This window comes from Pongo abelii, chromosome 21, assembly GCF_028885655.2.
Source record: "Pongo abelii isolate AG06213 chromosome 21, NHGRI_mPonAbe1-v2.0_pri, whole genome shotgun sequence".
Taxonomy (NCBI): domain Eukaryota; kingdom Metazoa; phylum Chordata; class Mammalia; order Primates; family Hominidae; genus Pongo; species Pongo abelii.
The window spans coordinates 41,187,122-41,201,634 of record NC_072006.2 but is presented as its reverse complement, the minus strand read 5'-3'; the positions used below and the strand labels follow the sequence as shown (position 1 = coordinate 41,201,634).

General features: G+C 40.4%; 1 protein-coding gene across 1 annotated transcript in view; it reads left to right on the top strand.

Moving 5' to 3' along the window:
• RBL1 (RB transcriptional corepressor like 1) overlaps positions 1–14,513 on the top strand; it is a 92,893-nt gene that overhangs the window by 59,342 nt on the left and 19,038 nt on the right. The window contains exons 16-18 of the mRNA XM_002830276.6: positions 958–1,169; positions 10,989–11,165; positions 13,095–13,166. Of these exons, the coding sequence (XP_002830322.2) occupies positions 958–1,169; positions 10,989–11,165; positions 13,095–13,166 (461 nt within the window). The remainder of the gene's footprint in view (positions 1–957; positions 1,170–10,988; positions 11,166–13,094; positions 13,167–14,513) is intronic.

Below are 14,513 nucleotides of genomic sequence, written 5' to 3'. Positions count from 1 at the left end.
GTTTGAGACCAGCCTGGCCAATGTGATAAAACCCCATCTCTACTAAAAATACAGAAAAAACATTAGCCGGGTGTGGTGGCGCATGCCTGTAGTCCCAGCTACTCAGGAGGCTGAGGCAGGAGAATTGCTTGAACCTGGGAGGCAGAGGTCTCAGTGAGCCAAGATCAGGCCACTGCACTCCCACCTGGGTGACAGAGTGAGCCTGTCTCAAAAGAAAAAAAAGGCCAGCTGCAGTGGCTCATGCTTGTAATCCTAGCATTTTGGGAGGCCGAGGCAGGCAGATGACTTGAGCTGACAAGTTCGAGACTAACCTGGGCAACATGGCAAAACTCCCATCTCTTAAAAAAAAAAATACAGGCTGGGCACAGTAGCTCACGCCTGTAATCCCAGCACTTTGGGAGGCCAAGGAGGGCAGATCATGAGGTCAGGAGATCAAGACCATCCTGGCTAACATGGTGAAACCCCGTCTCTACTAAAAATATTTTTAAAATTAGCCGGGTGTGGTAGCATGCGCCTGTAGTTCCAGCTACTCAGGAGGCTAAGGCAGGATAATTGAACCCGGGAGGCAGAGGTTTCAGTGAGCCCACATCACGCCACTGCACTCCAGCCTGGGCGACAGAGCAAGACTCCCTCTCAAAAAAAAAAAAAAAAATTTACCAGGCATGGTGGCTTGCACCTGTAGTCTCAGCTATTTGCAGGGCTTGAGGTGGGAGGATCACTTGAGCCCAGGAGTTTGAGGCCACAGTGAGCTGAGATGGTGCCACTGCACTCCAACCTGAGTGACCAAGTGAGACCCTGTCTCAAAAAAAAAAATAAAATTTAGTCATAACCTAGAATTACTATTTTCTAGCCTTCTTATACACACAGATATATGTATATATAATTGTCAAAATATATATAGTTGACAACTTTCCTAGAACATATGCAGATTATTTCTAATAATGCTTATACATTCAGGTGTTGCAAATGATGCTGGAGAGATCACGCTGATACCTATTTCCATGAATACAAATCAAGAGTCCAAAGTCAAGAGTCCTGTATCACTTACTGCTCATTCATTAATTGGTGCTTCTCCAAAACAGACCAATCTGACTAAAGCACAAGAGGTACATTCAACTGGAATAAACAGGCCAAAGAGAACTGGGTCCTTAGCACTATTTTACAGAAAGGTATGTGTTTTTATAGCACTTAAAAAGAATTTATGTAATCAATGGAAGAAAGATTGAGTAACAGAGACAGACTTTGGTCTTTTTTTTTTTCTAATATACATAACAAAATTTACCATTTTAAACATTTTTAAGTGTACAGTTCAATGGTATTAAATACATTCACGTTGTTGTGCAGCTTTATTACTACAGTCTATCTCCAGAACTTTTTCATCTTCCCATTCTGAAATTATGTATCCATTTCTCCCTTTCCCCAGCTTCTGGCAACTACTATTCTACTTTCTGTTTCTGTGAATTTGACTACTCTAGGTTCTTCGTATGAGTGAAATCATATGATATTTGTTGTTTTTGTGACTGGCTTAGCATAATGTCTTCTAGGTTCATTCATATTATAGCTTGTGCCAGAATTTCCTTCGTTTTCAAGGCTGAATAATATTCCATTGTATGAAGAAGAGAAAAAAAGAACAAAAAATATTCCATCGTATGAATATACTTTTTTTTTAATACCACATTTTGTTTATTCATTCATCTGTTGATGGGCATTTGGGTTGCTTCTACCTTTTGGCTGTTGTGAGTTATGCTGCTATGAACATTTGTGTACAGATGTCTGTTCAAACCAGGTGTGGTTGCTCATGCCTGTAAACCCAGCGCTTTGTGAGGCTGAGGCAGGAGGATCACTTGAACCCAGGGGTTTGAGACCACCCTGGGCAACACAGTGAGACCCTATCTCTATTTAAAAAAAAAAAAAAAAAAATCCAGGTGTGGTGACAGATGCCTATAGTCCTGGCTATTTTGGAGGCTGAGGTGGGAGGATCACTTGAGCCCAGGAGGTTGAGGCTACAGTGAGTCAGTCGAGATCACACCACTGTACTCCAGCCTGGGCAACAGAACGAGGCCCTGTCTTAAGAAGAAAAAAAAATAACAACAAGTATCTATTCAAGTCTCTGCTTTCAATTCCTTTGGGTATATTCCCAGAAATGGGAGAGTAATTTAGTATTTCATTTTCTGAGGAACCACCGTACCATTTTCCACAGTGGCTGGACCATTTTACATTCCCACCAGCAAGGCACAAGTGTTCCAAGTTCTTCACATCCTTGCCAATGTTTCGTGTTTTCTGGTTTGTTTGTTTTTTTGATAATGGCCATCCAATGGGTGTAAAGGGACATCTTATTATAGTTTCAATTTTCATTTCCCTAATGATTAGTAATATTGAGTATCTTTTCATGTGCTTTTGCCCATCTGTATATCTTCATTGTAGAAATGTCTATTCAAGTCTTTTGCCCATTTTTTTAATTATGGGTTTTGGGTTTTGTTTTTGTTAAATTGTAGGAGTTCTTTATTTATTCTAGATATTAATCCCCTATAAAATATACTATTTACAAGTATTTTCTCCCATTCTGTGGGTTGCCTTTTCATTCCGTTGATAGTGTTCTTGACACATGAAAGTTTTTAATCTTTATAAAGTCAATTTATTCTTTTCATTTTTTTGTCTGTGCTTTTGGTGTCATACACAAGAAATCATTGCCAAATCCAGTATTATAAAACTTTTCCCCTATGTTTTCGTCTAAGAGTTTAATAGTTTTTAGCTCTTATATTTATTATGTCTATTTTTTTTGAGACAGAGTCTGACTTTATCACCCAGGCTGGAGTGCAGTCGTGTAGTCACAGCTCACTGCAGCCTCCGCCTCCTGGGTTCAAATGATCCTCCCACCTCGACCCCCCGAGCAGCTAGGACTACAGGCATGTGCCACCCCGCCCAGCTAATTTTTGTTTTTTGTGGGGTTTTTTTGTTTTTTTTGAGACAGAGTCTCACTCTGTTGCCCAGGCTGGAGTGCAGTGGCATAATCTCGGCTCACTGCAACCTCTGCCTCCCGGGTTCAAGCAATTCTCCTGTCTCAGCCTCCTGAGTAGCTGGGACTACAGGAATATGCCACCATGCCTGGCTAATTTTTGTATTTTTAGTAGAGACGGGGTTTTATCATACTGGTTAGGCTGGTTTCAAACTACTGACCTCAGGTGATCCACCCACCATGGCCTCCCAAAGTGCTGAGATTACAGGCATGAGCCACCGCGCCGGGCCTGTTTTTGAATTTTCTTTATAGAGACAGGGTTTCACCACGTTGCCCAGGCTGGTCTCGAACTCGTGAGCTTAAGTGATCTGCCCGCCTCAGCCTCCCAAAGTGCTGGGATTACAGCCATGAGCCACCACGCCCAGCCCATTTTAATTTTTGTATATGGTGTTAGATAAGGGTCTAAAGTCATTCTTTTGCACATGGATATCCATTTTTCCCAGCATGATTTGTTGAAAGACTGTCCTTTTCCATTGAATGAGCTTAGAATCCTTGTTGAAAAGTCACTTGAGCATAGATATGGGGGTTTAATTCTGGGCTCTCTATTCTATTCATTGGACTATATGTCTATCTGTATTCAGTACCACACTGTTTTGATAACCATAGCTTTGTGTCATAAGTTTTAAAATCAGGAGTTGTGAGACCTCCAACTTTGTTTTTCTTCCTTAAGATTGTTTTGGCTATTTAAGATTTCTTGAGCGTCTATATGAGTTTTAGGATGGATTTTTCTCTTTCTGCAAAAACATTGTTGGAATTTTGACAGAGATTGCATTGAATATGGAGATCGCATTGGCTAGTGTTGACATCTTAAGAATATCAAGTCTTCCAGCCCATGATCATAGGATGTCTTTTCATTTGCGTCTTCTTTAATTTCTTTCAGCAACACTTTGCAGTTTTCTGTATATGTCTTTTGCAAGACAAGTCCTTGCTTAAGATCATTCCTAAGTATTGTATTCTTTTTGCTGCTATTGTAAGTAATAAGTAAGTGGAATTGTTGTCTTAATTTCATTTTTTAGATTGTTCATTAATGTAAAGGAACACAAGAAATGTTGTATTGATTTTCTTGCAGCTTTGCTGATTTATTTATTAATTCTGTCAGTTTTTATGGATTCTTTAGGTTTTTTGAGTTTTCCATACATAAGATTATGTCATCTGTGAACAAAGATAATTTTACTTCTTTCTTTGCAATTTAGATTTCTTTTTCCTGCCTTATTGCTCTGGCTAGGAATTCCAGTTCTATGTTGAATAAAAGTGGTGAAAGCAAACATCCTTGTCTTACTCCTGATCTTAGAGGAACACCTTTCAGGTTTTCAATTTGAGTATGATGTCAGCTGTGGGTTTTTTATATACAGTTGACCCTTGAACAACATGTTTTTGCACTGTACAAGTCCACTTATATACAGATGTTTTTCAGCCAACACAGAATGAAAATACAGTATTTGAGGGATGTGAAACCTGTGTATATAGAGGGCCATCTTTGTGTACATGGGGATTCTACAGGGCCAAATGCAGGACTTGAGTATGCATAGATTCAGGTATATGCAGGGGCTCCTGGAAGAAATCTCCTGTGTATACGAAGGGATTACTGTATATCCTTTATAATGTTTAGGTAGTTTCCTTCTCTTCCTAGCTTTTTGAGTATTTTTATCATGAAAGGGTGTTAAATTTTGTCAAATGCTTTCCTGTATCGCTTGAAATGATTATATGGCCATTTTCCCTTTGTCCTTTTAATATGGTGTGTTATACAGAATGATTTCCTTATTTTAAATTATCCTTACCTTCTAAGAATAAGTTCTGTTTGGTCATGGTGTATAACTCTCTTCATATGCTGTTGAATTTGTTTTACTAGTATTTAGTTGAGGATTTTTGCACCAATATTCATAAGAGATAGTGGTCTGTATTTTTTCTTATGCTTTCTTTGTCTGGCTTTGCTATCAAGTAATGTACCTTTAGCCACTTAAAAAATACATTTGACCTTTCAAGAGAACATTATGATCCTGGTGAGCTGTAAGTTTAGACTCAGGCTCACAGGGTTTGATTCTGTTTTCAGATCTAACTTAAGTTTTTTGCCACCTTGTATTCTTTTGTAACTTTGAGTAAGTAGTTGGCCAGCCTCTGGAATTTGCTGAAACTCCGTTGTGTTATGTTGCTGTAGAATGGAGTTCACTGTGGGACAAATACATGTTGGATCTCATGGGTGAATTTTAATTAGCGAAGAATCATTCTAAAGATTGATGGGATACTGTGAGAAGGCTATATTTTTATTTATTTATTTTTTTTTTTAGAGACAAGGTCTTGCTCTGTTACTCAAGCTACAGTGCAGTGGCATGATCATGGCTCACTGTAGCCTTGAACTCCTGGGCTCAAGTGATCCTCCCTCTTTGACCTCCCAAAGCATTGGGATTACTGTGTGAGTCACCACCCAAGCCATTATTTATTTATTTATTTTTGAGACAGAGTCTTACTCTGTCTCCCAAGCTGGAATGCAGTAGCGTGATCTCGGCTCACTACAGCTTCTGTCTCCCAGGTTCAAGCGATTCACCTGCCTCACCCTCCCAAGTAGCTGGGGCTACAGGTGTCCACCACCACACCTGGCTAATTTTTGTATTTTTAGTAGAGACGGGGTTTCACCATATTGGCCAGCCTGGTCTCAAACTCCTGACCTCAGGTGATCTGCCCACCACAGCCTCCCAAAGTGCTAGGATTACAGGCATGCACCACCATGCCCAGTTGTTACTCATAATTTTTATTATAAATCTAGGCCAGGCATGGTGGCTCATGCCTGTAATCTCAGTATTTTCAGAGGCCGAGGCAGGAGGGTTACTTGAGTCTTGCAGTTCAAGACCAGCCTGGGCAACATAGCGAGACCCAGTCTCTACCAAAAAATTAAAAAATTAGCCAGCATAGTGACACATGCCTGTAGTCCCAGCTACTCAGGAGGCTGAAGTGGGAGGATAACATGAGCCCATGATTTCGAGGCTGCAGTGAGCTAAGAAGGTGCTACTACACTCCAGCCCAAGCAACAGAGTAAGACCCCGTCTCCAAAACTCAAAAATAAATAAAATAAATCTAGTGTGTTACCTTTTAAATTAGCATATGACCAGTTCTTATTATAATGCCTAAATTATTTTAATATTAATGGAAAAGGACTAAAAACTGTTGACCTTAGACATAACTCGAATTTGTCCTATCTCTTACAAGCACATTTTGAATCATCAGCTTCTGATAAGATAGACATGTTAATCAGATATTTATAACCAAACATGACTGCAGTGCATCCCACAACTATTTGGTTGGCTAGCGCATTCTATTGCCCAGGTTGGAGTACAGTGACTATTCACAAGCACAGTTATAGCACGCTAGAGCCCAGACTCCTAGGCTCAAGTGACCCTCCTTCATTACCCTCCAAGTACCTGGGTCTACAGGCAAATTTAAATGTATTTCTCTACTAATCGTCCTTTTTTTATTATTATTTTGAGACAGGGTCTTGCTCTGTTGCCCAGACTAGAGTGCAGAGGCACGATCATGTCTCACTGCAGTCTACCTCTCAGGGTCAAGAGATCCTCCTGCCTCCTGACTAGTAGGACCACAGGCATGCACCACCCCACCCAGCTAAATTTTTTTTTTTTTTTTTTGTAGAAATGGAGTCTCGCTGTGTTTCCCAGGCTCGTCTCAAACCCCTGGGCTCAAGCGATCCTCCCACCTCAGCCTCCCAAAGTGCTGGGATTACAACAGGTGTGAGCCACCATGCCCAATCAATTGTTCTTGTAATAATTTTTTTTTTTTTTTAAAGATGGAGTCTCGCTCTGTCACCAGGCTGGAGTGCAGTGGTGCGATCTCAGCTGACTGCAACCTCCGACTCCCTAGTTCAAGCGATTCTCTGTCTCAGCCTCCCGAGTAGCTGGGATTACAGGGACACACCACCATGCCCACATAATTTTTTTATTTTTAGTAGAGACAGGGTTTCACCACGTTGGCCAGGACGGTCTCAATCTCCTGACCTCGTGATCCACCACCTCAGCCTCCCAAAGTACTAGTATTACAGGTGTGAGCCACTGCGCCCGGCCTAATAATTATTTTTTATTTTTTTATTTTTTTGAGACGGAGTCTTGCTCTATCACCCAGGCTGGAGTGCAGCAGCACGATCTTGGCTCACTGCAACCTCTGCCACCCGGGTTCAAGCGATTCTCCTGCCTCACCTTCCTGAGTAGCTGGGATTATATGTGTGTGCCACCACGCCCGGCTAATTTTTGTATTTTTAGTAGAGACGGGATTTCAGCATCTTGGCCAGGCTGATCTTGAACTTCTGACCTCGTGATCTACCCGTCTCGGCCTCTCAAAGTGCTGGGATTACAGGCGTGAGCCACTGCGCCCGGCAATAATTTTTTTATATGTCCTTTTTTCTCTATGCTAAATAAATCTTCCTTAATTTATACTCTTCCTCAATCATGTTTTTCTCCATTCTTTTGTCACTTGCTGTCATGGAAGGTCTCAGCCCACACTCTGAATTAGATAGTTTTATATTAAGATAAAACATGAGGATTATTTTTTACATTTTTATATCAAATCCTATTTCTTTCACAGTACCTCTAATGTGTTTTCTGACCTCGGGCATAGTGATTATCTATTTATTTCTTAGATTTCGGTTTAGCTGTTTGAAAATAATAGTAGCTTAAACAAGAGAAGAATTTATCTTTCACGTAAAGTCTGTGTAAGTAGTATGGGACTGCTGTGGTTACCACGACCATTAAGAACCCAGGTCCTGGCCAGGTCTGTGGCTCACGCCTGTAATCCTAGCACTTTGGGAGGCCGAGACGGGCGGATCATGAGGTCAGGGGTTCGAGACCATCCTGGCTAACATGGTGAAACCCCATCTCTACTAAAAATACAAAAAAATTACCCGGGCATGGTAGCAGGCACCTGTAGTCCCAGCTACTCGGGAGGCTGAAGCAGGAGAATGGCGTGAACCTGGGAGGTGGAGGTTGCAGTGAGCCGAGATCACGCCACTGCACTCCAGCCTGGGCGACAGAGCAAGACTCCATCTCAAAAAAAAAAAAAAAAAAACCCAGGTCCCTTCAAGGTTTTTTTGGCCATTCTCAACACAGGTTTCTAACTCAGTCCATGATGACTGCTTCCCTTCCAGATATCTTATCTGCATTCTAGCCAGCAGGAAGAAAAAGAGCATGCCTCCTCACCTTCAGAACCTGTCCTAGAACTTACATACACCAGTGCTGTTTATTTCCCACTTAAGTCATGTAGCCATTTGTAGAATTTTTTTTTTCTTTTTGGAGACAAGGTCTTGCTCAGTCACCCATGCTGGGGTGCAGTGGCAAGATCATGGCTCACTGCAGCCTCAACCTCCCGGGCTCAAGTGATCCTGTCACCTCAGCCTCCTGAGTAGCTGGGACTATAGGCACAGGCTACCACACTCAGCTTATTTTTTAATTTTTTGTAGAGAGGGGGTTTCGCTATGTTGCTTAGGATGGTTTCAAACTCCTGGACTCAACCAGTCTGTCCACCTCACCCTCCCAAGTGTGCTGGGATTACAGATGTGAGCCACCGTGCCCAGGCAGAATTTTCAAAGGGGCAAATATAGTCTTTATTATAGGAAGGTGGGTGTAAATGTTAAGGGTTCTGTTATTGCAGAAGAGGAGACAGACACTGGAAAACAACTCATTTATAGCTTCTACAACCATTCTTTGTCTTCTGTTCCTTTCAATTATAGCTCATTTATTTTCATTACATTGTGGGTTTTGGAGCAACTGATTCTCCAAGGAATTTCATCTTTTAGGGAAGCCCCTTCTTTGAATGAAATAGTCTTCAGAAGTATAAACAAAATATATGAAAGCAGGGCTGCTTTGGTTGGCAGTTAGGATGGTTGAGGGAGAGTCTTGCTCTTTTCACCACCTTTACTGGCTTCTCTCCTCTGTCCCTTCACCCCCACCTATGCCTAAGGACTGTTTTAACAACAGAGCTTGAAAATATAGCGGTTTCCCCATTTACTTACCATTTTTAATTTTCAAAATGGCAAATTATTTCCTTTGATAATTAACCTAAGTTGGACAGAAATAAGACTTTTTTTGGATTCTTTATTTTGAATGTTGTTTTAGAATCTAACATCCTTTTCCTTTCATTTAATTATAACCTACTCAATATAGATTAGAAGCTAGAAAATATAAAAGGAACTGAAATGTCTGAATCTATAATAAATTCAAAATAACCATTCATTGAGTAAATTATAACAATTATCTATGCTGAACTCAGTGTGATGCTGGTGTTCTATGCCTAAATAGAATTTACTGTAAATGTTAGAATCAAAAGCCTTCCAGCGTATGTGTATCCTGTAAGCATTGGATCAGCTCTGTAAAAGATACTTTACCAAGTATTACTTACATATTATTTTTAATTATTCTAGCTAGGACTATATCTCTTATCTTCTCCTTTCATGAATATAAAGTTCTAGCATCTTTCTCTCTGCTCTGACCCTACTGTTTCCTCAGCATGGCTGGACCAGAAACAAGGGGAGAGGATGCAGAAAATTTGTTTGCTGTAAAATAAATCACTGGTGGCTTTGGAGTCAACTGTTTGTCTTTCTTTATATTAGATTACTGAGTAGCTTAAATTAGTTTTTAAGCTCAGTTTGTAGGTATTTTTCTGCCAAAGATAATTTTCTGTAAGGGGTAACTTACTTTTTTTTTCCATCTGGAAATTTGAAGACATAGTTTGGGCCAGGCGCGGTGACTCACGCCTGTAATCCCAGCACTTTGGGAGGCTGAGGCCAGCAGATCACCTGAGCTCAAGAGTTCGAGACCACCCTGGGCAACATGGTGAAACCCCATCTCTACTCAAATACAAAAAAAAAAAAAAAAATTAGCCAGGCGTGGTGGCGCTTGTCTGTAGTCCCAGCTACTCCGGAGGCTGAGACACAAGAATCACTTGAGCCAGGAGTTGGAGGTTGCAGTGAGCCAAGATCGTGCCACTGCACTCCAACTTAGGCTACAGAGTGGGACTCCGTCTCAAAAAAAAAAAAAAATAGTTTGAATAGAATAGTCTGGTTTAGGAATACCACATCAGGGTTATCAAGTCTTAAAAAAACAGTCTTGCAGGATCTAGGGCCAGGGAATTGAACTGAATTTATTTTCACATGCTTTAAAAAAAAAAAACTTTGTATCTTATTTATTTTAACATTCCTGTTTTGTTCCCATTGTGCTCATAAAAAGTGTAGAATATAGGAGCAATTTTTTAAATGGTTTTGCTTTCTGACTCATTTTTGGAGTCAAACATTTATTATTTGGCATGTTAGGCCCCCTAGCAATTTTACCTGAACCCAAAGAGAATAGACAGAGACTTCTGAGCTTTGAAAAATTATGCGTTCGGGCCAGGCACAGGGGCTCACACCTGTAATCCCAGTACTTTGGGAGGCTGCAGTGCATGGATTACTTGAGGTCAAGAGTTAAAGACCAGCCTGGCCAACATGATGAAACCCCATCTCTACTAAAAATACAAAAATTAGCTAGGTGTGGTGGCATGCACCTGTAAGCCCAGTTACTCGGGAGGCTGAGGCAGGAGAATTGCTTGAATGCAGAAGGCAGAGGTTGCAGTGAGCCAAGATTGTGCCACTGCACTCCAGCCTAGGTGACAGAGCGAGAATCCACCTAAGAAAAAAAAAAGAAAGGAAAAATTTTGTGTTCATAATTGTCATGATGCAGGTAAATCCTATATTTCAGTTTTTCTTACTTTACATAGTTGGCAGCATAGAGTAATAGATGACATCTTTAAAAAAATTTTCAAGTAGTTTTGCTTTAATCTATATCCTCCTGCCATATCAGTGAACTAGTGCGATAGAACAGAAATTGTATTTAGTTTAGTATATCAACAGCCTATGTTTTTTAATCTTGGTCTTGGTAAGACATAAAAATTTGAGAAATGATTTACTTGGTGTTTTGCGTCAATGTGTTACCTTCTATTTTAGGTCTATCATTTGGCAAGTGTACGCTTACGTGATCTATGTCTAAAACTGGATGTTTCAAATGAGTTACGAAGGAAGATATGGACGTGTTTTGAATTCACTTTAGTTCACTGCCCTGATCTAATGAAAGACAGGCATTTGGATCAGCTCCTCCTTTGTGCCTTTTATATCATGGCAAAGGTAATGTATAAATCGGGAGAAGAGGCTGGGCATGGTGGCTCACATGTATAATCCTAGCACTTTGGGAGGTCAAGGCGAGCAGATCGCTTGAGCCCAGGATTTCGAGACCAGCTTGGGCAACATGGTGAAACCTCGTCTCTATAAAAAATATAAAAATCAGCTGGGCATTGTGGCTTGCATGTATAGGCCCAGCTACTTGGGAGACTGAGGTGGGAGGATCTCTTGAGCCCAGGAGGCCAAGGCTGCAGTGAGCCGAGATCATGACACTGCACCTCAGCCTGGGCAATAGAGCAAGACCCTGTCTCAAGGAAAATAAAAGTTTCTGTATCATATTGCGTATTGCTTTCTCGTGATTTATTGTGCTGCCTCAGAAGAGCATTTTACTTTCTAGTTGCTACAACGTGTTTTAAGTCATAGAATAACATATCTTGCTTGTTGTTTAAAATTCTCATATATCTGATACAATCATTTGTCTTGACCGTACTGGCCACACTGGCAGTCCTAGCAGATGTATACAGTTAAGACTTGATTTTTCAGCTTTTTGAGACAGCATATGTTTTTAAACTCCTTTGTGACCTCTCCTCCCACAATGCCTCTTTGAAATCTCTGTAAAAAATAGATCTTAATAATTGTTACCGCAGCACTACGGTGGTTGACGAGAACATGCACCATACAAAACGCAACAGAAAGGGAGCCAAGAAGAAAATAGTTGATTCATTTTTTAAGAAAGATTGGTTTGATGTAAAAAAGCACCAACTATGTTCAATACAAGAAATACTGGAAGGACAGTAGATACCAGGACTCAAGGAACCAAATTGCATCTGATAGCCTCAAGAGTATGTGTTTAAAGTGAATCTTGCTGATTTGCAGAATGATGAAGTTGCAGTTAGAAAACTCAATCTGAAGGGCCGGGCGCGGGCTCACACCTGTAATCCCAGCACTTTGGGAGGCCAAGGCAGGCAGATCATGAGGTCAGGAGATTGAGACCATCCTGGCTAACACAGTGAAACCCTACCTCTACTAAAAATACAAAAATTAGCTGGGCATGGTGGCACGCGCCTGTAGTCCTAGCTACTCGGGAGGCTGAGGCAGGAGAATCACTTGAACCCGGGAGGCAGAGGTTGCAGTGAGCCAAGATCATGCCATTGCACTCCAGCCTGGATGACAGAGCGAGACTCTATCTCAAAAAAAAAAAAAAAAAAAAAAAAAAAAGAATTAAAAAATTAAAAGATAAATGTTACTAACTAATCGTGTGTTTCCCAGAAGACTTAAGAGTTCAGGCTTTGCCATTTCTAGCTCATCATTATAGAGGACAGGTTTAGCACCAATAGACAGTGAAGCAGGGGAAAAGAGTGACTTAAGTGAAGTTTATGATCACAGAGATCCCAGAAGGAATTCCTTTTTGGATCGCTAATCCATTTTCTTCCTTTTGGCCACCACTGTGACTTCCGTCTAAGCATTAGAAACCCTACAGTCTGTCCTGAAATGTTAAAACCTAATCCTGTAATAGCCACTCAGGTTGATTGAGAATCATCACTGTAAGATATTTTTAATCCTTTGTATGTGGTTAATTTACTTTTAAGTAAGTACTTAAAAATTAATAAAACTGGAGACTGCAGGGAATTAAACAGATCTGAGTTTTCTTATATCTTTTTTTATATAAAGAAATGGATTTTCAGTAGAGTCACACCATAGCAGTTTCACTGCTTTTTGATTAATGAAACTATTAAGTGAGTCCCCACAGGCCACAAAGCCTGAACTTTAAAGGTAGAAAAAATCATAAATGTTAGTGGTTTTTAGTCATGGACTGGCCTGGGGTTAATGGTTTTCTGCAAGGTTGCTCTCAGTGCCAACTTATAATTGAAGTTTTGTTCAGAGCCATTTTTCTTTCAAAAAGCAGTTGATAAATGCAGTTTTTATTTTCCTTAGGTAACAAAAGAAGAAAGAACTTTTCAAGAAATTATGAAAAGTTACAGGAATCAGCCCCAAGCTAATAGTCACGTGAGTTACATATTTTTCCTGCTGTCCAAAAATAGATTTACTCTTTTCCACTGACAAGTTATATAAAAGGTAAACTTATTTTATAGTTTTAATATACTTCAGATTTTCTGTTTTAATGGATAACATTAAACTCAAGAGATAATTTCATTGAAGGACAGTTTCAATAGAAGCCAGGAAGTCTGACTGTTTCCGACTCATCCATATACTTTCATATAGTTCTCATAAGTTCTGCCATTCCATTTGTTCATTTAATGAAAGATATGTATAATGGCTGGGTGTGGTGTCTCACACCTGTAATCCCAGCACTTTGGGAGGTGGAGGCAGGTGGATTACCTGAGGTCAGGAGTTCGAGACCAGCCTGGCCAACATGGTAAAACCCTGTCTCTATTAAAAATACAAAAATTAGCCAGGCGTGGTGTCACACGCCTGTAATCCCTGCTACTCGGGAGGCTGAGGCAGGAGAATTGCTTGAGCCCAGGAGGCGGAGGTTGCGGTGAGCCAAGATCGTTCCACTGCACTCCAGCCTGGCCGACAGAGCGAGACTCTGTCTCAAAAAAAAAAAAGATATGTATAATAATAATATTCTTTAATTATATGAGACTTTATTTTTTTAATGATATTTAAACCCAGTGAAATTTGAGGATTCGTTAACCTAACTACAGCTTCTTTTGCCATCTGCTAAGCATCCTAACATTTGCATCTTTGAATAGATGTTAAACATTTCTGATTATATTGTTCTGGCTGTGGTGAAAATTCCATGAAACCTTTCAGTCATGGTAGCAGAGTGGACTGGCACACAATAAGCATTTAATGAATGTTAATGTCATATTGTTGTTATTATTGTACCTGAAGAACACAAGTAAATTATCTTAAGGGTTTGATCATTCAAGAACCTAGTTGCTCTGCTCTTAGGAAGCATAATGGCCTCTTCTCTGGCCCTGGAAATTGTAGACAGAAAGAGAGAGGTAGTGGCCTAGACTGCAGACCAAAATAGAGATGTGGCCTCAGTATTAGTAGTTATATCCTCTTCTAAGAGAGCTTTGTTTAAGCCCTAAAATACATTATAGCAAGCAATATAGAGACACTTGAAGAACCAAGTACAGGTATTTTTTATATCCTGTGAGAAGCTAAGAGTTTCTGGGCTTCTTCAGGAAAATCCCTCAGGAACAGAGCCTAGAAAGCTCTAGATTGTCGTTGAAGATCATTAAGGTGAGGTTAGTGTGAGTCAAGAATGGGCCAAGCCATGGCTCCCTGAATATCCTCTTAATACCAGTAACCTATAATACAGTACAAGGGGGAATGGATCATGCCTTTCCAGCAATCTCAGAGGTGAGAAATAGTTTAGGG